We start from the raw sequence: 23,866 nt of genomic DNA on the forward strand, positions 1-23,866 counted from the left end.
GTCATAAATCAGAGTTTATTCGCATGCTGGAAGTGTGTGGGTAGATGGCCACATGTTTAACCTTGATATAGTGCTCCCGAAACAACTGCTCACCGTAATAACGACCTTGCAGAGGGGCGACAAGCAAATGTCCAACTTTATCTTGCTCAGCCCCCCGTGCCTCCTCTCTGCTTCTGTATGCACAATATCTTCCAGATTTCCTACTGCACTGTGGTGTATCTCACCCTCAGGCTTTTCTTTAGCTAAAAAATGAGAGAAATTGATTATCCGGTACGTCTAGTAGGATTCTTTCTCTCTCTCGTCGAGTCTTTTGACGCAGTTGCGTAGACCTCAGCCCGCAGAATCCAACCCGTCGTGCGCTAGGATGCTTCCACGCACACGCAAGTACGGAAAGGACAAATCCTGTGAGGGGAGACAGAGGAGCAGGGGGCTGTGGGGGAGGAAACATCCTCTCATGCTCGCTTTCACATCCCTCCCTCTCTCTTTCTCTCACTCGCTCGCATCCTCCAGGAGAGCGAGGTAAGGAAGTGGTGGAGTGCTGCGTGAACAAAGTCAGTGAGGCAGCTGAGATGAGCACATCAGAGCTGGAGTCAGAACTGAGCGCAGCTGCCCTAACATGCTTCCCTTGACACTGCACAGCTACCTCTGCGCTCGAATGAAGGTAAGTCAGAAGAGAGGGACGAACGGGGGCTAGAATATCCGTTACCCGGCTGAGTGCGATTGTGTCACGCGGTCACTATTGAATGGGTCTTAATATCATCCATCCCTCTTGAGAAGGAGCATGCTGAGAAGGACAGAGAGCTGGCGGGGATCGCAAGATTACCCAATAGGTGACCCCTGTCCCATTGAGATGGAAAGTGTCTGCTCCTTGTCAAGGATTCCATAGATCTAAAATGCTTTCCAGCATGTAAGGTGGCATTTTTGACAGCTTTCCTGGGCACACGTGTTTTAGTGCATTGCAGGAGTTTCACGAGCCTGCCGGTTGCATTTGTGTGCATGCACATGTGTGCAAGAGAGAGTTTGCAAATTGTTTCACGTGGAGATGCGTTTGCAGTAACTGAATGGTTTTGGCTGCACACTTTCAGAGAGGAAAGTCACTGGTGTTGATGGCAGTCGTATCGATTTTCTCAGATTCTTCGTTATAGGGGTATTAGTTCTCTCGCCTGGGGCTGCCACTACAATCTGCTCACATAGAGAGAGATTTTCCTCCTCCTAGCCTCTCTGGTCCTGTCACACTTTGAGTCTCCAGATAACTCCGTGCTGAAAAGCAGGGAAAAAAGCAGCGGCTGCTCAATAAAGAGAGAGATAATAAAAGCCAGCTCGATCGTTGTTACTAGGAGAAGGAATGAGTGTGAGATTGTGAATTTTTCATAGAGTTTGCTTGCAGCTTGCATACGTAATAGCAAATGTGAGAAATGTGCTGTACGGTTTCACATTCCCTACAGTCATGTCATGTTTAAATATACATGCAGTTGCCACTAAAACACAACATTATGCAAATGCTGTCATAATACTGAGGCAATGATATTGTGCATCCTCTAACCCTGTGCTCAACATAAACTCTCAGCCTTTTAGATATTCCCTCAGATATTATGGAGTATGTTTATTAAGCTGTTTTCCTTGTGGTGATCATTGGCTGTTGCTCACAATAGAGGTGATTTCAGGTTTTGCAATCCTTGTGGGGATATTTGTTCCCTACAATACAGGCAAAGCCTGACCCACACACACACACACACACACACACACACACACACATATATATATATAAGCATCTAAATGCAGGCTAACATAAGAAGTGTTCAGCCTAATCCATTTGCAGAATTGTCAGTCTTTATCAGAATAGACACATCATTAAATTCTTTGGTCGGCATGGCACAGTTGATTCTGATGAAGTGACCTTTGACCCCATTAACTTCATGACAATTCCCTTAACTCTGAGCAAGACAGCTGCGTCACACCAAAGGCCTTTCTCAATTACTTACTGTCAATTCTATCACATGGAGCAACAGAAATTACGAATCATTGTGATTTACTGAAAGGATCCTTTAGCCAAAATGCTAATTATTTTCTCCCTCAAACATTAATTCATCCATGGAATATAAAAGGAGAAATTTAGAAGGCTGTTTCTGCTATTGTCAATACAATTACAATTCATGTGGAATTAAATTATATTTTGTTCCTTACACAGAATTATTGTATGGCTTCAGAACATCGAACACGTGTCATATGAACTGTTTCTATAATGCTTTTGTGTTCTTTTGAAGCTTGAATCATTGTGATTGCATGGACAAGAGCGACTAGTACAGTCTTCAGCTGGTGTTCCATAAAATAAATGAGTTCATGTATGTATTTGGATTTTGGAATGACAAAAGGTTGACATAATGACTGCATTTAAATGATTGGGTGAGCTAACACTTACGCTGGTTGTGCAGCAGAAATACACTTCTCTGAAGTCATTATTTGACAAAAGCAATAATTCTGTAGGCAAACGGTTTCTGAAAACTCAATGATTAGTTAATCTCCCCTCACATAATTTGATAGTGGGTTACCTTTGAAGAAATAGATTTTGTGAGATGTGCACACATAACTGTGTTTGCGTGGATGTGCGTGTTTGGATGTGCATCAGATGGAAGTAAGTTGCACCTCATTTGCTCCCGAAGTGCATGATCCATTTGTGATAGGTAAGATCCAAACAGAAAAGTCCTCGAGCGTGATCCATCTGCTTGGTTGTAATTACATAAAACTTCAGTCTAATACATTTATAGTATTGTCATGTCAGCTGCGGTTGGAGAGGAATTTCATTTCCTGCTGCATTGATTTGTATGCGGTGAAAGTATGTGCCTAGCGGTTTAAAGGACAGGTCTGAGATTATGATCTTGTGCTGGGTCATTCATGTTATGTTGTATACTTCACACTTTTTTACATTCGTTTTTTGTTTTTATTTTGCAGCTAAACCTACTAATACCACTATAAATAACCAAATTCATAATTCATTGTGCTTACTAATGCTTATTCTGTTGTTCTCCCATCAGCTGATATCACTTCCTGAAAGATGATGTCATTGAGGAACTACCCATTGTTAATGAGATATTACAAAGATTAAAAGGGTGGACATTAATATTGAAGATAATAATAAAAAAAAATACTATAAATTTATCTTGTTTACTTACTTACTTATTACCAGCAATATTGGTCAAATAATGTTTTGCCTATATTTTGCTAAGAAAAAAAAAAAAAACACCTGGAATATTTTTGCTAGTGTTTGAGAATTTTAGCAAATATTACTCAGAGACATGGGAAAACAAAACTGCTACTCAAACAAAAATAGTGAAATCTTTTAATATTCACTCTATGTTATAATGTTTACTTTTGTCCTACTTTTTGTGATTAAAAAACAAGAACAAGAAACCATCTTGATAATATAGTGAATACTTAAGAACTATACAAACAAAGACAATCAGAAAAGCAACAGAAACACAATCATAGTCAGTACTACAAAAGAAACATGAGCGTAATACTGTACAATATATAAACTAACAAGACTATTCAACATGAACCAATCACAAGACGAGACTTCAGACTTCTGAAGAAAAATAAACCAATGACAAGGCTAGAACACAAGGAAAAGAAACTGGTAACCAAATGGCAGGAACTAGATCTTTAAGACTTTATAATATATATATATATATATATATATATATATATATATATATATATATATATATATATATATATATATATATTATAAATAATTATATATAATTATATATAACCCCTAAAAAACAGCTTTCCTAAGTTCAAATACATTTACAGAAATCACGAGTTTATGGATACTGGCCCTCAGTGTTGTGCCTGAACGCGTTCATTGAACTATTTCATGAACTCGTTCATAATTTGGGCGAACGTGAACTGAACGTGCTGTATTAATGCCTGATGAACGTTACTGTGAACTCGTTCTGGTGTCTGTGAACGGCACGCTCTCTCAGGTTAACTTCGTTCAATAGGGTGCCAGATTTCTATAGAAAACCCGGCTAAAACACACCGTAAACGGGTCTTAATATGTATCGGAAAAACACGCAATCTGGCAACAGATTCGAGTTTTTGAGTTTTGAGTTTATTTTAGACCTTATTTCTCCATTTTTTTAGGTTTTGCATTTAGATCAATATCTAGACATTCTAAAAGATTACTTTTTGTCAAGGTTTAGATATTTTTGGTTAGATAAGTATCAGGTTTTACATTATGATTACAGTCAAACATTAAAATCTTGTTAGAAAGGGAACACATAGAAAGCATTTTTGTTACTCAGTATTTTATATAAAAAAAATCTAACAAAATAATCAATGAAAAGTGATCATTCAAAACACTATACAAACATTTTGTAATTAATTCATATTTTATTCAATGTACTTCAATAAATGTTAATGTTGCAGTCTTACCGGTTCATTTCTGTGTGTGTGTGTGTGTGTGTGAGAGAGAGAGAGAGAGAGAGAGAGAGCCCCTTTTGTATTTTTTCCATTACTGATTGAGTCGCCCCTTGATTGCTGCACACTCTTTTCCTGACCAGTGGCTAATTTGTAGTTTGTACAACCAAAAGATTCAATGAGTTCACATTTTATCGTACTTCCCATTCATTTCCTATGTTGGTCATCTTTGACCACGAAGAAGGTAAGTGTGACTTTTTTTTTTGTTTTTTTTGGACTCTTTAACATTTCCAAATCATGTCCATGATTTTTTTTTTGTTTGTTCGTATTGCTAATGTGACAAAAGTCACCAAGGGTCATCTCACTCCAATGAAGCTACGATTTTTTACATTTCGAAATATAAAATTCTACGATCAAAAATGACCAAAGAGGACCAGAGGGTAACCATGCACATCTTTATCAGACATGTCAACTTGGATGTGTGTGTGAAACACCCAAACGACAGCAGCTCCAGCGGCTAAAGCTATTATAACCACTGCTCGTACACTTTGTTTGCTCTTTAATATTTCACAATGGAATATCAAGGTATTCATTTACAGAGAATTAATTGAGTGATTAGGTATTTCGAAGCCTTTCGGTGTTACCAGTGTTGCCATAGAAACAAATCATTTGTGAGTCTAAGGATGTGAAGAGCTCAGCACTGAATCTCTGAGTTATGGTAATTCTCAAACAGCATCACATTTGAATGTAGATCTTCTTTTTACGCGGCCACCGTTCTGTGACATATATAGCTTACCCCAGCAACACAGAGGGAAGTAATACTGCCACATGCTTTAAACCAGCACTCGTAAAACACACGCTGCAGCGGAGAACCGTTCCTTCACCTCCTGCCTCATAAACACAGCAGGCCTTACAGGCCGTGTGTGACGGTGTCTGTGTCAAACTGACAGTGTGCAATCAAAGCCTACATAACTGATAATAAAAGGGAAGATGAAGGAACGAGAGGTGTGGCTAGATGGCAGATTTGTAGTTACATTAAGGCCTTACTTTTGCATTGAAATGCATACAATGCCACTGGCACACGTATGCAAACAAATCAGAGAACATCTGATGTTTATCTGAGAGGAAACAAGCTCGCACCTTTGCTAAATATAGCTTGTATTGATTTATAAGCATGAAAGAATTTGCTTGGAGAAATATTGCAAAAAAAAAAAAAAACGGTCGGAAGTTTTTCAGCTGCTTTGTTTTGGTAGCATCTAGTCACTGCAATAAATAGGATGTCTTTGGCTGTTCAGCAAAGAGACAAGAAATGTGTAAAACTGTAGTGTGTGTGTGTGTGTGTGTGTGTGTGTGTGTGTGTGTGTGTGCGTGTGTGCGTGTGTGTGAGAGAGAGTTTGCATCTGTCATTCAGAAGTCAAGAAAGTGATCAATGTCAGATTGATGGAGCACTATATACTCAGATCACTGCTGCAGAAGTAGAAATGTCAGACTTTTGTTCTGTGATGCTTTCAAAGACAGAAGAGCAACCTTCCCAGCACTGGTAGTGATATACTTTATGTTACCCAGTATTCAAAAATGAACTTTCCATCTAAGTAGATTTATGTTGGTCAACGCAGCAAAATTCTGTGACAAACTTGAACCCGTTGTGAAATATGTGTGAGGAAATCTTTTGCTTTCACACACATTTCCCATTGTGTGAATTCCTAAATTATTAATAGTAGTAAACAAATGAATCATTAATATTTAATATTTCAGTAATTTAACAACACATTTGCAGGTTTATGGTTCTCTGATGTTGGTTAATGCAACTATCTTTCACTGTTAGTTCATGCTAACTATTGTAGTTGGCCAATGTAAACAAACAGAACATTACTATAAAGTCTATTTTTTGCTCGTTTGTTGTTGACCCATGTATGAAAATGCAAATGGACGGCATCTTGTAGGTATCTCAGATGTCCTTGCTCAGTTTAGAGAATAAGCGTTTTAATCTCCCCTATAGTGAACTCAGATTTTCAGTGTGTGTGTGCAGAACAGATGGCCTGTCTTCAGGAGGATCTGCCTGCAAGTGAACGTGCTCAATTCTCCAGCGCCAATCATCATCATCTCCCGTGTGCTGACATTTTGATTATTTCCCAGCGATTCCCCAGAGATCGGAGTCCATTATCACTGGATTATAAGTGTACCCCAAAGAAAAAGGATTTAGCATTTTCCATTTGTGCTCCGCTTTATTGACAGACCCCCGACTTAAGGTGTTTTAAGTGGTCATGTTGAGGCGGTGATTCAGTGATTCCGGAATGCTAATTAGGGCAGTTTGACGCGGCGCTCGCTTTGGCAGACTCGATGCTGCAAATCACTTCAGGGAGCTGACAGTCCATCTGATAAACACAGGCGAGAGTGTCGAAGAGCCTGTTCTCTACTTAACACAACCCACCCCCCGCAAACACACACACACACACACACACACACTCATCCAGTAAGGAGCGCCTAGAGTGCACGGCCTTGTTAGCGCTCTTGAGTGAGTGTCACTGGACCAGGGATGTATGCATTCACACACACACCTTGTAAAGCCTTCTGGAGTGGGTGTGATTTGGCCATCCATCTGAACTTCCTGAAGCATCACTTGTGTTGGTGTAGGCCTGCGAGGAAGGTCGCTGTCACGGCGCCAGCGCTCCAAAGACAGCGACCGGCTTAGTTTCAGCCGCTGCTATTCCTGTCACTGATAGGACGAGACGCACTGCTTTCATTAGGCTAATTGTCCTTAGTGTGGACAGGATGTCTGCTTGAAGGCTCGGTGTCATTCAGAGCGATAGGGACGCTCATACACACCTCCACGCCTGAACACACACGCAGGCGAGTGAATGCAGGGCTGGCAGCGAGCCGCGCTCTATGCTGTTCGTTCCAGGGGCATTTTAACTCATTTGCCCTGACTAACCTCAAAGTGTCATAACAGTTTCAGATACAGCTCTCTCCACTGTGATTGCATGCACGTCTGCACACATTCCCACTCGCACCGGAGACGATGCTGCAGCGATGACATTGATGAAGTGTCCAAACGGAGGGTACTGTATGTTCCAAACTCTCAGAAGTAGACCCTAATACTTTAACTGAATGTTTGCGGTTCTCTGATTTCCATTAATGGTAACACGATACACAGGTAAACAAACTAAATAATGTTAGTTTTTCTGTTTCAGGTTCAATTCATTTATTCAAACTTCATATATTGTGATTTAATTGCTGTCAAACTTCACAAGGGTGCAAGAGTATCACAAAAGTTGTCCCTGGCTTGTATACTATATTTTGCACTAAATAATGACTTAGGACCAGATTTACTGACAGCTTGTGTCAGCGCAAACCATGTTTTGGCGTTAAAATAGTACTGTCAAGATTTACTAAAAACATGCAGTACAGTAAAATTTGCACTGAAAATTATTGCACCTGATTGTATTTAATATGCATTTCTAGGAGTTTCCCTTTCAGACACAGAATTTATGAGAGCATTACGATTAATAATTTTACTAACGTTTCCACTCATCAAATCACTGGTATTTAAGCCATTATTTAACACACCAAAAAAGCATGTCTTCCACTATTTTGCATTTGAAATGACTTTAATTGTTGTTGCTAAGAGGAGGCACCTCAGAGAACAGAGTTTCTGGTAGAACAAGAAGATTTTTTGCATGCATATTAATTTATATGCCAGAAGAACACATTATCCGAATCCGAACATATTTTGAAACTAATTTGCACTACGCTTGGTAAATAGCGTTGATCGCAATGGAAATGAGATGTTGCATCTGTGTTGTGAGTAAATCACACGCAAAAATTTCCATGCCCATCGGCACTGTTTTGGAATTGCGCTTTCACACTAATTTGCCCTGTTTAGTAAAGCCATTAGTCTCATCCACATACACTTATCTATTGTTCTTATGTAAACTTGCAGCACACACGTTAATTGGGCAACTTTTATAATACTGTCATGGCACCCTTTTAAAGCTTGACAGCTTCAGTTCCCCTTCATGGTAATTACATGGAAAAACTGCCTTCAAAATCTTTCATTTTATGTTAAGCAGAATAACGTTAATCATGTTGGTTTTGAAGGACATGAGGAAGGGTAAATTATGTCAGCTTTCACATCCTTTGCTGAGCTATACCTTTAAGTAGAAAGTGTATATGTACAGTGCATATGCAAACGGCATCAGTAAAGAGTGTAGGTTGGTATTTCATAGGGAGTGCAGAGGGAAACTTACCCCTCAAGCATCGCACACCAAATTTAGTTAAAATAAATGTGGTGAGAGTGGGTGATGTGTCCAGATTTTCATTCAGCTTAATTATTTCCAGGTATGCTTTTTGCAGTTGTCCACAGGTGTAAAACCAGGGCTGAAAAAGTATGCTCCCCAAGTGCCAAATGTGGGTAAAGATCAGTATTGACTAGGAGAGATGAAACAGTGTTACATGACAGTTGCCCAGTAAGTAATGATAATAATCTAGATTGATATATTGGTAGCACTTTATTTTACAGTCCTGTTCCTCATGTACATACGATGTACTTATTATAGTAATTACAATAACTATGTAACAACTAGGTACTAACCCTGAATCTACCCCTAAACCTAACCCTACCCCATGTAGTTACCTTATATTACCAGAACTTTCTTAGATAAATACACTGCAAGTAGGCCTACACTATATGTACATGTTAGTACACATACTTTTTTTTATTATTCAAATAATGCACAAGCAGTTTCATGGATAGCAATACGGCTGGTAAATTTCTGAAGCCATTGGCTGGTGTGGCAAAATGTTAGTTTAAGGCTCTGTAAAAACAGTGCCATCTATAAAAAAGACACATACAGTTTATTATAAATTCATGATGCATGATGTTGCAGGGCATTCCAAACGAACTATTTATTTGCAACCTTTCAGCTTCTACATAAGTCCTTGTTTAGAGTGTAGGCAGCAGTGAATGCTGCATTGGCTGTGAGCAGAAATGCTAAGGAGTGAAGTCTACAGAGAAAGCATTCTACTACAGTATGTCTTCTCCATTCAAAAGTCTGGCTTGTTCAGTTTGTTTTGATGACTCTTCAGAATCGCTTACTCCTACAAAAGAAAAAGGGAAGAGAGCGAAAACCGCGACCCTGACTGCAGGACATGGATGAATGGACTCGTATCTGAGTAGTAAAATGCATTGCTGCAGCGTGAGCTGTATTCCTCCCCCACCAGTCATTACTCTCCAGTGTGTTTGAGTTGATAGAGTTGTTGGACATCGCTGGTACTGCAGTGTGTTGACAAAACACGTGGGTCATTCCCCAGACATTGCAGGAAATGTCTCTCTTTGCGATAAACCAGCTATTTGTTTAGGGTTGGGGGGGGGGGGGTTAACAGCTCTGCAGTCTGCTGAGAAATCTGCAGGTCTAGTAAATGAAGTGTCTCTCTGATCGCTGAGCTGATCTGCTCTAAGAAGCAATGATGTTTGGGGGAGAGTATGAGCGAGGAACTCCGACGGCAGCCGAATCCTCCAAGCAAAACCGTACCATTGAAACACTAATTAGTATTGAGACAAGTGCACGCCTGTGGTGTCTTACTCACGGGAAAGAGAACACCTTTCACTGTGAAAGGAGGCTGATGTCGATAAATTATGCAGCAGCATTTTTGCAGTGCAATTAAAGCAGTCTGACAGCCACAGGTTAATGTAAAAACTTAACGCCCGCCATCTCCACCATTAAAATATATAGTGCCAGAATTATGTTCTGTTAACAATTGTCATGCATGCATTGATCCATTAATTCAGACAGCACACCGAATAAGAATACTGGGACTGATTACCACTACTGAATCATGCAGAAAGTATGATTCCTAGACAAATGATTCAGTCGGTTCTGGCTCATATGAACTGGTTCTTTTTAGAGATACACAAATCAATGACTTGTGATTCAGTTCTTTTTATTGAAATTATTAAATATGTAAGTGCACAGCACGCAAATGTGCTGTACTTAAGGCCCATACTTGTTATTATTATTTTATAATTAATAAAATGTTACCATTGTTTTAATGTAGAATTATTTGTCATTTTTGTCTCAGCTTTATTCAGTTCCTATTTATTGTTAGGGTGCCAATATTTGTATGTATTTATGCTGCTAAAAGTCAATAAAAGTAAATGCATAATTTACACAATTTATAGTGCATAATTTATATTTCCAAACATTTCTTACACAGAGGTATTGATAGAATCATTGACAAAACTGTTAAGGAACCAAAAAAAAAAAAAAAAGAATCATTGAATATAAGCTTCCTTCCTTCCTTCTCTCTCTCTCTCTCTCTCTCTCTCTGTCCCTTGTCTGGCTTGTAACAAGACTCCAAAACCACAAAAAGCATGCTACTCTAAAAGCTTGATAAGAAGCTTGTTACCCCTTCAGAACAGCAAGATAAGCATGAGGGAACAGACTCTACTCTGGCTCGGCTCGGCTCACCTCACCGGCGTGCAACCATCAAAGTCATATGGCATTGCACAGGGACCGTTTTGTCATAAAATGTGGAAATGGCAGAAGAGGCCTGCTGTCTGTCTGTGATGTATTCTCCATGTGCATCTCGGATGCGGGTCACGTCAGTGTGCCCTTTCACTGCAGACCTGTCAGTCAACATTGTATTCCTGAGTGGATGGAGGCTCTGACGTGCCATCTGCGCGCAAGCAGGGCCGTGCAAATAGAGATGAGTGATGTCACTGCAGTAGAGTGGAATTAGACAAATAAGATAGAGGGTCAAAGAAAGGACTCGAATCTCCAGCGAGGTCGGCCTCCAATTCCTGTAAAATTTTCACTACTGTTGTCAAGTACAAATTGAGTTTAGCTGTTTTGCAACAGGGAATCTTTCTAGGATGCATTAATTAATCAGAGATCAGCTGTTGCCCAACACAGTGCCAGGTTTTGTGTGTTTAGTTCTACACGGCACTGATTATTTCATTCCGTGAGCGTTATTTTCTCTGCGCTGAAATCGTGTGTGGCCATTACAAGGCATGGCAGGAAAACATGCACCAGCACTTGTGGTAATTTACTCCCGGGGTTTATCAGTTCACCTGATTACTCTACATTGATTTACTCTCCTCACTGATCAATACCTATTTTAAGGTCTCTTTTGGAAAAGCCAGTGGAGGGTTTGTAAAATATCCCACTAAATAGGCTGTACTTTCTCTTTCTGGTTTTCTCTCTCTTTCTTTTACACACTCTATATTTCAGAGAAGAATCTGAGATTTTTTGTGTGAAAGCTATTATCCTAAACAGCATTCAGAAGAATTAGGCAGGGGACATGGCTAGCATGACCTGCAGATGGTCTGTTGGAGATCATGGGAGTTTTTCACTCTCATTAGGCACCTTATGTAAGCGATTAGCATAGATGAAGCTGTGTGACATTACCGACAGGAGCACAGGTGCAGTGTGGGAGTGACCAGGATCTGGAGCTGAATCATTGCTTAATGCGGCATGTCATAACATCTGAAAGTTAAACTAACCAAAATCCAGTTTTCCAAAACAAGGACGCGTTAATGGAAACAAAACATAGGTACAGTAAGCCCTGAACCCTGCTCCAAAATCAAGGGCATGCAGGGATCCTGATAAGGCACCATCGATGTTTAGTTTTACATTATTTTTACATTTAATTGTATTTTTAAACCTAATTTATATAGTTTGTCAAGAGTTGATAAAGTCTCTTTATTGCCATTCTTCTAAATGCAGAAATGTTCAATAAATTAGCTACAATTTGAATTTAAATAGACTATTTCCAAGTCTAGTATATTTGCGTCTCTGATTTTATGCTCGTCATATTGTATGCTAACAGCAGACTTGAGGCTGTTTGTTTGACACAGAGTTTCTGCCCTAACTATACCTTTCCAAATCGGCTGCTTATGAGGTTCCAGTTAAGTTTGGATGCTGTAAACAGCAAGACAGCTCAGTAAGCTTTGAAACCTATAGCCTACGCTACAGCAATACTTTCTGTTCAGGCCCTATCTGCTCATAGCCCGGCTCGAAAGATTTGACAGGTGAACACTAAATGTGTCAAAATGGAGATAGTGAGCTGCCGGAGGCGGCGAGGAGAATGCAGAGGTGCTCACCCAGGTTGGCATCTCTTCTGTGTGTTTGAGGGAGAGTTTGACTGGATGACGGAGACAGCAGCAGCAGCAGCTTTTGTGGTGTGATGGTGCTGATGCAGTTAGTCTTTAGGGAGCAGGGAACAGCTGAGACTGCCAGTCTGTTTTAAGCACAAATTAAACTCAATCCGCACACTCAGAAAGTACATCTCCCCTGTGAGCTTTGATTTAATCCTTCAAGTAACCATCGAAGATTTTCCCCCAAAGGTGTCTGTGTGTGTATGACTTGTTCCATCTCGAAGTCATGTCAAGTCATATTTAAAATGACACTCTATTTAATGTGGGAACCTGAGCAGTCAGCTTTAGTTCGTCTGTTTGCCCATTAGAAATTCAGACAGGCATAGTTGAACCACTTTCCCCATGGTGTTTGACATGATAAATATGTTTACTCACCTAATTGAGAGAGGGTGAGACATTAGCTGATCAGATTAACCCTGATTTTGAACGTGTCTTGTTTCTTCGTGTGAATCTGTAAACAGTGATAATGCTAAAACAAACCATTCAGTATTCCTATAGGGCACAATAAATCCATGCAATAACATTTATCCCTCTGAATGGGATAAGGGTAATAGAGTGGTCAAGGCTTAGAGTGGTCAATCCCAAGGTTCATTGAATGAGCATGCATTAAAGGTGCACTCAGTAGTTTTCCCTGCTCATTAGTAAATATATATATATATTTTTTAATCATAGCATGATTATTTGCTATACAGTAAGTAAGAGCAATTAGGTTATGCTATTATCTTTTGTGTTATTTATCTGTATTCTGTATTTCAGGTTTGCAGTCGAAGCTGAGGATGGCAGGAGATTCTCGCGTCCACATGGACCACGACATGGAGATAGGAGTGACTCCAAGAGAGGTCAGTAGTCCCCAATATCACTTTCAACTTTGGTAATGTTAAAAGAATATCTACTGTAACCACTGAATAGACCACCTAAACATGAGAATTTAGAGTATACAATAATAGTGAGAAATGTATTTTATTGTATTTATGTCATGTTTATAATATATTTTAAGCCTTCAGGCCTTCAAATAAATCATAATGTGGGAGGTTAAAACTAAAAGAACCTAACCCTAAACCGGTGGGTGATGATGTGAAGTGCTCAATTTACTTAAATTCAGACAATAATTGTAACTTTACATACCATTTTTTAATCAAACACTTTTTGTGTTCTACTTACTGAACATTCTCATTGACTGCTAGGACATTGTATAGTGTCATTTTCTTAAGTGTGACTTGAATGATGAGGAAATTGCCAAATACTGGAAATTGGCTCTAGAAGAGGATATTTGTTTTTTTGTAGAATTGGTTTTATTTTTTGCCCAGTATTTGGCTTTAACTGAAAGAAAATAGGGGGAGGTGTATAGGTGTATACGCAACAGGAGGTATCCTTGTGCTGCAGTTTCTCATAAGCACTTTAAGGCTTGCCTATAATTGACTGCCACCACTTTAACATGATACCACGTTCCACAAATGGAAAGACAATGTGCCAATGTGTCCTTGTCTCATGTGGAGGGCACTGTGTTATGGACTTGGAAGGGGGAAAAGATTCTTATCTGGGCTTGCCAGTGTCCCATGGGGAAGAGGAAGGTAATGGGGGAAGTGTCCCATGGAGCTGGTGTAGAACAAGGAATCAGAAATGGACTAGGGCCAAGATAGAGAGTCATGGGAGAGAAAAAACGGCAATAGAAAAAAAAAAAACAAGTCAGCAGTACTCTTATGTTGCAGTAATCTGCATGTCCTGTACATGCTGAGACGTACTGTGACAATGTCATAACAGTTGCAAAGATATCAGAGTACTTCCATTGTTAGAAGGGAACAGTGTAAACGTACCTCTTCTTGATGTTGCCAACTGTGCCATCCACACTGTTATTGTCTGGCGTACAGCAGCTTAGTGACGAGATAGAAGAGGCAGATGGAAGCTATTGATCTGGCTTGCGAAATATATTGAATGGTGCAGATGGGACTAGATTGCAACACCAGAGGACCTGTGGGAAACATCACTTCCTGCATGTTTTATTCCTCTCTAGCAGTCTCCCTAAGCTTAATACAGGTCTACAGGTTCAGACTTGCTGATACTGTAGACCATTTTATCATCATCGTCATCATCATCATCATCATCATGATCATTTTGAATTGAGTCCTTATCTAAAAAAACAGAGCTTCTGTCACATTGATATTGTAACTGAATTTGTTACGTATCTCTCTACCTCCTTACAGCAGGTGAAGAAACTCCCCAAGCACCTGAGGGAAGCACAAATCCCCACGGATCGCACCCACCTCATCTCTGATCCTGTTAAGAAACCCCGCCAGCGCTACGTACAGAAAGACGGCAAGTGCAATGTTCATCACGGAAACGTTCAAGAGACCTATCGTTATCTCAGTGACCTCTTCACAACACTGGTTGACTTACGTTGGCGCCTCAGTTTCTTCATTTTCACCTTGGTCTACGTGGTCAACTGGCTCTTCTTTGGGTTTTTGTGGTGGCTTATTGCGCTAATTAGAGGAGATCTTCTACACGCAGATGAAGAGGGCTGGACACCTTGTGTTGAAAACCTCAACAGCTTTGTCTCGGCTTTTCTCTTTTCCATCGAAACCGAGACCACCATTGGCTATGGCTATCGTGTCATCACGGAGAAGTGCCCAGAAGGGATTATACTTCTACTGGTGCAGGCCATCTTGGGCTCCATTGTCAATGCCATGATGGTGGGCTGCATGTTTGTAAAGATCTCACAGCCCAAGAACCGAGCAGAGACACTGATGTTCTCCCACAAGGCCGTGATCTCGGTGAGGGACAACAAGATGTGCCTGATGTTCAGAGTGGGTGACCTGCGGAATTCGCACATTGTGGAAGCGTCAATCCGTGCCAAGCTCATTCGTTCTCAGCAGACGAAGGAGGGCGAGTTCATACCGCTCAACCAGACGGACATCAACATTGGCTTTGACACAGGAGACGATCGCCTCTTCCTGGTATCACCTCTCATTATCTCCCACGAGATCAATGAGAAGAGTCCCTTCTGGGAGATGTCCCGGGCACAGATGGAGAAGGAAGAGTTTGAGATTGTCGTCATCTTGGAGGGCATGGTCGAAGCTACAGGTATGTTCTCCTTGACATCAAACAATTCAGCTGTTGACCTGAAAAGTGTCATAGACTCCATGAGTCAGAAATGACAGTTTGAAGCTTTGCATTAACCCTAGAAACTATCAGTCTTTCGCAATGGCTTCAAGGAGCAAGTTGCGCATTAACTGCCAAGCTCTGTAGAGCAGTTGACCTCAATGCATTTTCCATGATTTTTTTCAGCAAGCGAGAGTCTTAGAGGTCAGTCATTTAAATATACAAAACTGCAACACATTATTCATTTGCTGACAGTGCTAAGTCATCCCTTCAGTAAGCATGCTGACTTCACAAAATAACATTCAAGAACTGAAAAGAAGATAAATGTTTCAAAAATGATGCTAAGGCTATTTTTCAAACACATGAGTAAAGGAGGGTTTGAGAGCCTCTTGTTGTCTGGTTAGCCATGTCCTTGCAAACCTGTCCAGGCTGGAGTTGTGGAAACAGGTCAAAGGTGATGAAAGTACTCCGGGTATGTTCCACTCTGCTGGAGGGGATCCTTTGGAAAACTTATTGGAGCAAAGAAAGTTTATTTTTCCACTCTTCATTTTAATTAACATTGTTCCAGTTCTCAGGTCAGTGAAACTCAATAACGGTCAGGCAGTTCAATGAGAAAACTGCTTTTAAAATGCCTTTGAAAGCACAGTTTTGGTATTATACCTCAAGACATTTGGACTAATACACAATCCATAACACAACAGAGAGCCCAGGGTGTTGTGGAATTCAAATTGATTATTAATAATGCTGTTGATGTTGATTTACTGTAACAGTTTGTTCAATCTGCATCTAATTTTTAGTCCATTATCTTAAACAAATTGTCATAGTCTGCTTAACATAATCAGCTGCAAATACATTTGAGCACTGTCTGTACAGATTTAACCAATACTAGTGTGATACCTCTGCTTCAGCAGCAAATATGTGATCTGAATATATATATAAGTGAATGGATTATCGAGATATATTATGTTTGGTTGACCTTGCAAAACACTGTGTGCGATATTGATTCGAGTAGATCTCCTTCTGGGATTCTCCTTCAGGGCTGTTGAGGGAATAAAGAGGTCTCCATTGTCTAAAGTGTCTACACTAATTGCCGATTCATTCCCAGGCTAAAACATTTCCCGTGGTTTAACAAATATCTCAGGTGATTATTTGCCATTTAAATTATTTATTGGCCGTTTGTCCAAAGAGAACTTGCACTGCTAATCTAAATCCAATTCATTATACATGCTTCTCTGTGAAGGCATCCTGTTTTGTGCTTGTTTTGCAGTGAATACCAATGAGGACTCAACAAAGAAAAGGTGAAAAGCATTATATGATGAAATTTTATTTCACATAAAATGCAAAAACAATGCACATTTAGAAATTCCACAAACATCTACAGTATTTGTTGTTGACTGTAACATCCAAGGACCTAATGGAGAGAATTTAATCTTACACTAACCTTGCTCTGTGCTCTAGATGCCATACGACATATCAGCAGTCTCCTCAACCTTCCTATCACTTTGAAATGTTTTCCACTGTGGAGATATGCATTAGCAAGCACATGTCAATAGCTATGGGCTATGATGCCATTGATCTACTAAAGCCTTGTAAATTATGCCTCTGACACATGACCAGGTATAGATTAGGGTGCAACAGGCCTGGATAAACCTAAAAATAGGCTTGCCGGCCTCTCTCAGATCGAAGTCTACTCCCACTTGCTAATGAGGGATGATGGCTTCCTTTTGATATGCAGTAGAGTGCTAAAGACGTCATGAGTGCAGTAAGGTCACAAACAACCCGATGTCTGATCTGTAGAGTATAGCAATGTTTTAATTTAGCCCTGGCATGTGTCAGGTATGATGGATAGCCACATTGGTCTAGTCTATTATTTTCCAGTACTGAGGGTGAATAATTCTATGGTAAGTCTCTTGAGTACTACTTGCAATTTGCATGAACGTGATGAGACTCTGATGATGGTTAATCAGATGCAATTTGCATCATTTAATTGTTGCAACATAAGAGGTTCATTCATTTTTGAAATGCCTGATCTTGAGTGATATAATCAAGAACAACAGCTTTTCCCAAATGAAAGGTTCATCCCACTGCAGAACATGACATGCAAACGTATTTGATCCACTCTGCTAGCGATCTGACTACATAGGCAGAATTGTAAAGCACAGCCACTTCTGAAGCAAAGTCGCTTTGATTATGCTGCCTTCTAAAATGCCTTTTTTTGGCATGGGAGTCAAACCATGGGAGTCAAATTGCTGAGAAGGCAAATGCATTGCAATGAAATGCTGATTGTAAAAATAACTCTTTCAGAAACATGCAAATACTTTTCGGACCATTTTACCACATATCAAACTTTCATCCAAGTCTCAAAGTGAATCTGAAATACTGTACGTCTATAAAATACAAATTTGCTTACAGATTGGTTATTCCAAACTTGCTATTATGCAGTACAGTTAACACTGAACGTTTAGAAGCAGGTCACAGATGTCTAAGAATATGGATTTAAAATCAATTGGAGTTAGTGATCAAAGATCTGCACCCCTATCATTGAAAAATAACCTGCTAGTTTCCTCCTCAACATGATGAATGCCTGAAACACAGCAGCCCATTTAGTGCTCATAACTAATGGCATCTACTAAATATGTCCGGTGGCATTAAGATAGGCTTATCTGTGTTTTTAAGTAGCGTCCATTAACTTTGCATTCATTTTGCTATTAATGAGTCTCAAACCCATACATAAGAACTTGCTCCAAATTAATGTTCTATAACTAATATAGATTTTTAAAGGCCAACTTTATGAGGTGGTGAGTTGATTAAGAGAGGAATTGTGGAGGCAATTTGAAGGTTATTGATGTGTGCTTGAGCAGTTTAAATTTTAACACTAACTTTTAGTGCTGGATTTCCATTTAATGCTCAAAGCTGTAGAGTTTTTTGGCATTCTCTGAAGGCAGTGATTTTCAGTTCTACTTCTAGTTTGCTGCGCTAGAAGTGTGCTGATCCATGCACAGTGAAACAAAGATTTCAACACGCATATAATGCATACTGTAGTATGTTAAAGCTAACTTATGAAACTGACAATGAAAGGGAGAATTGCGCAATGTTTTCCTGTATGGTAAGTAACACAGCAGTTCCCATAATGGTGCTTCTTATCCTAGGATAAATGATAGTACTCATATGTGTCAGCAGATTTCAGTGTCACATCTGTTCTCCAGAAATGGACTTAGGAACCCCTGGCCTTGAGGTGTTGTGCCCTTATTTATAGATTTGAAAAGCATCAGTGCATGAAACTAGCCATTGCTAGGTTATTGAGATCAACACACCCTCTCCATGTCTTTCTCTTTTACTCACACATACAAAAAGAGAGAGAGAGAGCGACAGAGAGATAGAGAGGGAGAGAGAGAAAGAGAGAGAGAGTGAGAGTATAATGCAATGCTAAATGTGTTACACTCAAACCCACACACTGTTTCTGACCTAAAACATGACACAAAAGCAGAGGGAGTCAGAAAGACTCTCAGAGCATATTTCAGCGTTTATTTCAGTTTCAATCAATGCTACAATGTAGATCAGTGGCTTTCAATTGGTTTTTCTTCAGGATCCATTTTCACATCAAGGGGTCAACCAATACTGTACCAAGTTTGTTTATACAAAAGTAAGCAAAAATGGACTTGTACAATTTTTTATTTATTAATTTATTTTTTACTATAAGTACATTTTAGCTAATATGTTTGAATAAACATTACTCGAAATGTCCACTGAGGAAAGTGATGTCTTTGTCATCCAATATTTTACCTGTTGTGGTTTCCAGTGAAAGTGGTGCTCAGTGCATTTTTTTGGCTGCGTCTTACAAGATGTTGTTTAAAGTAAAATTAACATGCTTGTTTCCAACAGTGTTTCAGTGTTTTTCAATATAAAATTCTCTATTGCTGACTATCTCATAAAAACTATCGCTAATATCTAATGGTGGAACAATGCTACTAAAATCACCATCACAAACAATTTCTCAATAATTTCTCAATAATAAGCAATTTATAAAATAGTACAATTATTTATATAAATATTATTTTTTAAATAATAATTGTTTTATTAACAACATCGGCCACCATTATCTTTATTAACAAACCGTATTTGAAGTCTAAATACCTAATTGCCCCCTAAAAAAAATAAAATAAATTGAAACTATTAAAACTACATTCTGACACAAAAATATAAAATTATAGTGGATTGGGGCATTCGCCATGACACTCGCTGTGAGAAATACTGCAAGCGGAGTGATACAATGATTATTTTGAATCACAGCTGTGCTGATATAAAGTCATTTTGCACGGCTACTTGTGTGATATCGCTCAGCCTGTCCATATTAACCATCTGCCTTATTGTTTTAGTTATACTGGACGCATGACCTTTGACATCAACAAAAAAAACTATCTCTTAAGAGTTGCCCACTTTTTAAAAACATCTTTTTATACTATTCATTTTGCTACCAAGGCAAAACTATATTATGAACTGCAGAAACTTTTTGTAATTAGCATTTACTTTGGGCCATGACGCACCAGCTATCTACTGACGTAGACTGTGATGCTGTTGGCTTTAAATGGAATAGTGTAAATCTCCATAATCTGTTATTACAGGTTTATCTATAATATATGGCATCACTGGCTATTATACCTATAAGCATGAGATTTTAGTCTCATATTATTCTGCATGTTTTGCTAAAACATGAATGCAGTGATTAATGACGAGGACCTTTCCATAATTATAGGTTTGCACTTAAATTCCTGCATGATTTTGAGTTTCCATGATCCCTTTCAGGGTAAAACGTAAATTGTCATTGCAAGACATGCATACAAATTTGGGGAATTTCATTTCATCCTTTCAGAGGATGTCTATAATTTGCTCACATGAAAAGATATGATCATTTCGAGGTTATTTACGTATTTATTATTGCATCCTGTTTGGACATGATGGACAAGGAAGTGGGCAGCACACAGAATATTAACACAGGTTTACATGACCGCTTGAATTCATGTGGCAACTATTTTGTATCACGCTGTGTTCAAATGACTGTAACTGAAGACACGCTTAGTTACTCACTGAACCAAATAGACAAAAAGAAATGCTGTTTGATCAATGTAATCCCTTTGGCTTCCAGCTCCTGCTGTTTAATGTCACACACCCAAAACCACTCAGAAAAGGAAATGTAAAACATTCAGCCTTACAAACAAATTCATTTCCCTTTGGCAAAAACCCACACTTGGTTAAGAGTCTGAAAACTGTAACCGAACACAACAACCAATGCAGAAAAATGTGTTAATAATTGAATCATGTTCTATATATATTGAATTTCTGGAAGTCTTGATTTATTGGAATGTCCTTTGTATGCACAGTCTTTGTCGAGTATATATATATATATATATATATATATATATATATATATATATATATATACATCAATATTTACTAAACCTTTACTGAGTTGATTTATGAAGATGCAAATAATATGCAGCAAAATAAGACATGGAAACTGAGATTTTATATATCCAAGTCTTACTTACCGTTACTTACCTTACTTATTTGCATATGCATAAACAAGCAAAGTCTCTCTCTCTCTCTCTCTCTCTCTCTCTCTCTCTATATATATATATATATATATATATAATGGAAGACATACAGTGAAATGCGGCTCACAAACTGATAAGCTCCATAACTCCAGTATCATCTGATCTGTACAACACTGTAAACACTGGCAGCCTAATAAATTATTTCTTTGTCTCCCTCTCTCCCCTCATTTCTGTGTGTGTGTGTGTGTGTGTGTGTGTGTGTAAATAACTGTATGTGTGTGCGTGTCTGTGCCCATATTGTTCTCCATGTATCCAGGCATGACGTGCCAAGCGCGCAGCTCCTACCTGGACTCGGAAGTGCTGTGGGGATACCGCTTCACCCCGGTGCTTTCTCTGGAAAAGGGCTTCTACGAAGTCGACTACAATAACTTCCACGACATTTACGAGACCAACACCCCAACCTATAGCGCTAAAGAACTGTCCGCTCGATTAAAAGAGAGTCCGCTCCTCCCTCACCTGCCGCTCCTCAGCCCCGACCTCAGGCAGCACACAGACCCCTTCTCCACCCAAACCACACGGGACGAGCGGGAGAAGGACGGCGAGAAGCCTGCGGAGGCCAACAACGGTTCTGCCACCCGCTTGGAGGAGAACCCTGCTCCGAATTGACTCAAAGACCCAGTCTGAAGAGACTGACAAGCTTCTTCCCCCTCGCATGGAGAAATATCCTTGCAATAGCCATGCAATATGACCCCCGATTCCTCTAGAGAGCCGAGCTGATGTGTAGATTGAGGTTAGACGCACAAACAGATGAGAATCCGTATATATTTATACACCTACGCATACTACACATATTTTAGCTTTATAAACTCTATTGTGCAGGTTTTCATGGTCTCGGTCAACGCCCTGTACCTCAAGGACAAACTAGTAGCCATATACTGTATGACCCAGAGGTCAGATCCCTTAATCTAACCATAGCAAATCAGCTTTAATAGAATCCCAATGCAAAGACTCATAGGAGCCGAACACAACGCTTGCGTGTTTAACCACTGCGAAGGCCCGCAACGTTGGTTTCTTTAAGCTATTCTATTGTATGTTTTATCTGCATTATAATTATGCATTATAATTATCAATTTCCCCATCATATCGAAGTGCATGTGTTTGAAATTGATGCAAGATGGAAGCTGGAAAATGCACCAGACTAAAGCACAACCGCTGCAGTGGTTTGAAAACCTGCAGTGCACTAAAATAACAGCGACAAATGGAAATATCGCACATACATTGTCTCTGTGAAGTTCAATCTCGCCCGGTCCACGCTCCTGGACTCGTATTCATTACATTTTATTTGTGTGCAAGTTTGAGGCCATTTCCAAGTGGTCCGAAGAACTGTTTCAAAGCATGAACCCTAAGGCAAGTCCTATACACTTTCTAAACAGGGTATTTTCTAAGGCATGCAGACTTCAAAAACTCAAACACTTTCTACAAATATTGTACAGTTAAATTCTGGGTTAAGGTGAGAGGAGAGCTCCATTCACAGCAGAGACAATGGTGCAGTATTTTAAAGACGCATTTTAGAGGAAACTCACCTATGACAAGTCATTTTCACAGAATAATATTATATGCAGGATATTTACATAAATAAAATAAATAAAGAAACTTATAAGAGAATACTGTTGTTTGTTGGTTGATTGGTTGGTTTGTTTTGTGTTTAGTACATGGGGAGTAGACTAAAATTTCCCAATATAGCAATGTCAAATGCAAAAAGCAAAGTGTGTGGATAAATAAAAAAAAGATGATGATGATTTATAGACAAGTAAATCATTGAATAACCAACAAAAAAAGTCACTGAACACAATGCCAGATTTTGAGTTCTATGTGCACTATATGTACATTTGAAACTTTAAAGAAAGATGTGATTTATTTATTTCAGTAGCAGATGCTGAGATATGTTTTCTGTTTGGCTCTGAATGGTGTAGATCTCAAGTTTGTTCTTAAACAATACGCTTTGTTCCAGCCATATCTCACCAGCCAGTGCTCCTTCTGCCCACGGTATGTATGCATTATTCAGATATGAGCAGAAATGAATTATCTGCAGAAAATGGGACACAAAAAAGTACCAACATTTCTCTAATTTAATCACTTGTGGATTTTTGCAAGTGCAAGAAGTTCCTTTGAGGAGGATGCACCTGAGCGCGGCTGACTGCTTTAAGAAAACCTATCAATTTATGATACCTCTGAGTTTAACTGATGCTCACAAGGCATATTCCTCATCATCTGTCTTCATGCTCCATGAAAGTTGCTTGACAACAAATAAAACAGTTTAATAAAACCAATAAGAGCAATATGCAATGGTTCAAATCCCAGATGGGTTAAAGTATAAAATAACACAATGTCTCACCGCTTTGTACTATACCAAAGACATTGCCTGTGAAACTCAAAAAAGAAGTATAATCCTTCAGTAAAAGGTGTAGGTGCATTGGTGTAGACACAATTAAGTGCATAAAACCTTCCAGACTATAATAAATTGCATTTATTTTTATATTGTATTTTTCTCATATTAAAATATGTCCATTTTGGAACATTGAGCTGGTTTTCTGATGTGATGTTCACCAAACAAACCTATACTTTCCTACTGAGGACATGG

General features: G+C 39.2%; 1 protein-coding gene across 1 annotated transcript; it reads left to right on the forward strand.

Moving 5' to 3' along the window:
* The first annotated feature begins 7 nt into the window (after positions 1-7).
* LOC113118702 (G protein-activated inward rectifier potassium channel 4-like) lies at positions 8-22,901 on the forward strand. Its single transcript, XM_026288087.1, has 4 exons — positions 8-661; positions 13,334-13,416; positions 14,779-15,655; positions 21,542-22,901. Exons 2-4 carry the CDS (start codon positions 13,354-13,356, stop codon positions 21,889-21,891), a joined length of 1,290 nt encoding a protein of 429 aa, XP_026143872.1. The 5' UTR covers positions 8-661; positions 13,334-13,353; the 3' UTR covers positions 21,892-22,901.
* The last annotated feature ends 965 nt before the right edge of the window (positions 22,902-23,866 follow it).

This window comes from Carassius auratus, chromosome 18 (genome assembly GCF_003368295.1).
Source record: "Carassius auratus strain Wakin chromosome 18, ASM336829v1, whole genome shotgun sequence".
NCBI lineage: Eukaryota > Metazoa > Chordata > Actinopteri > Cypriniformes > Cyprinidae > Carassius > Carassius auratus.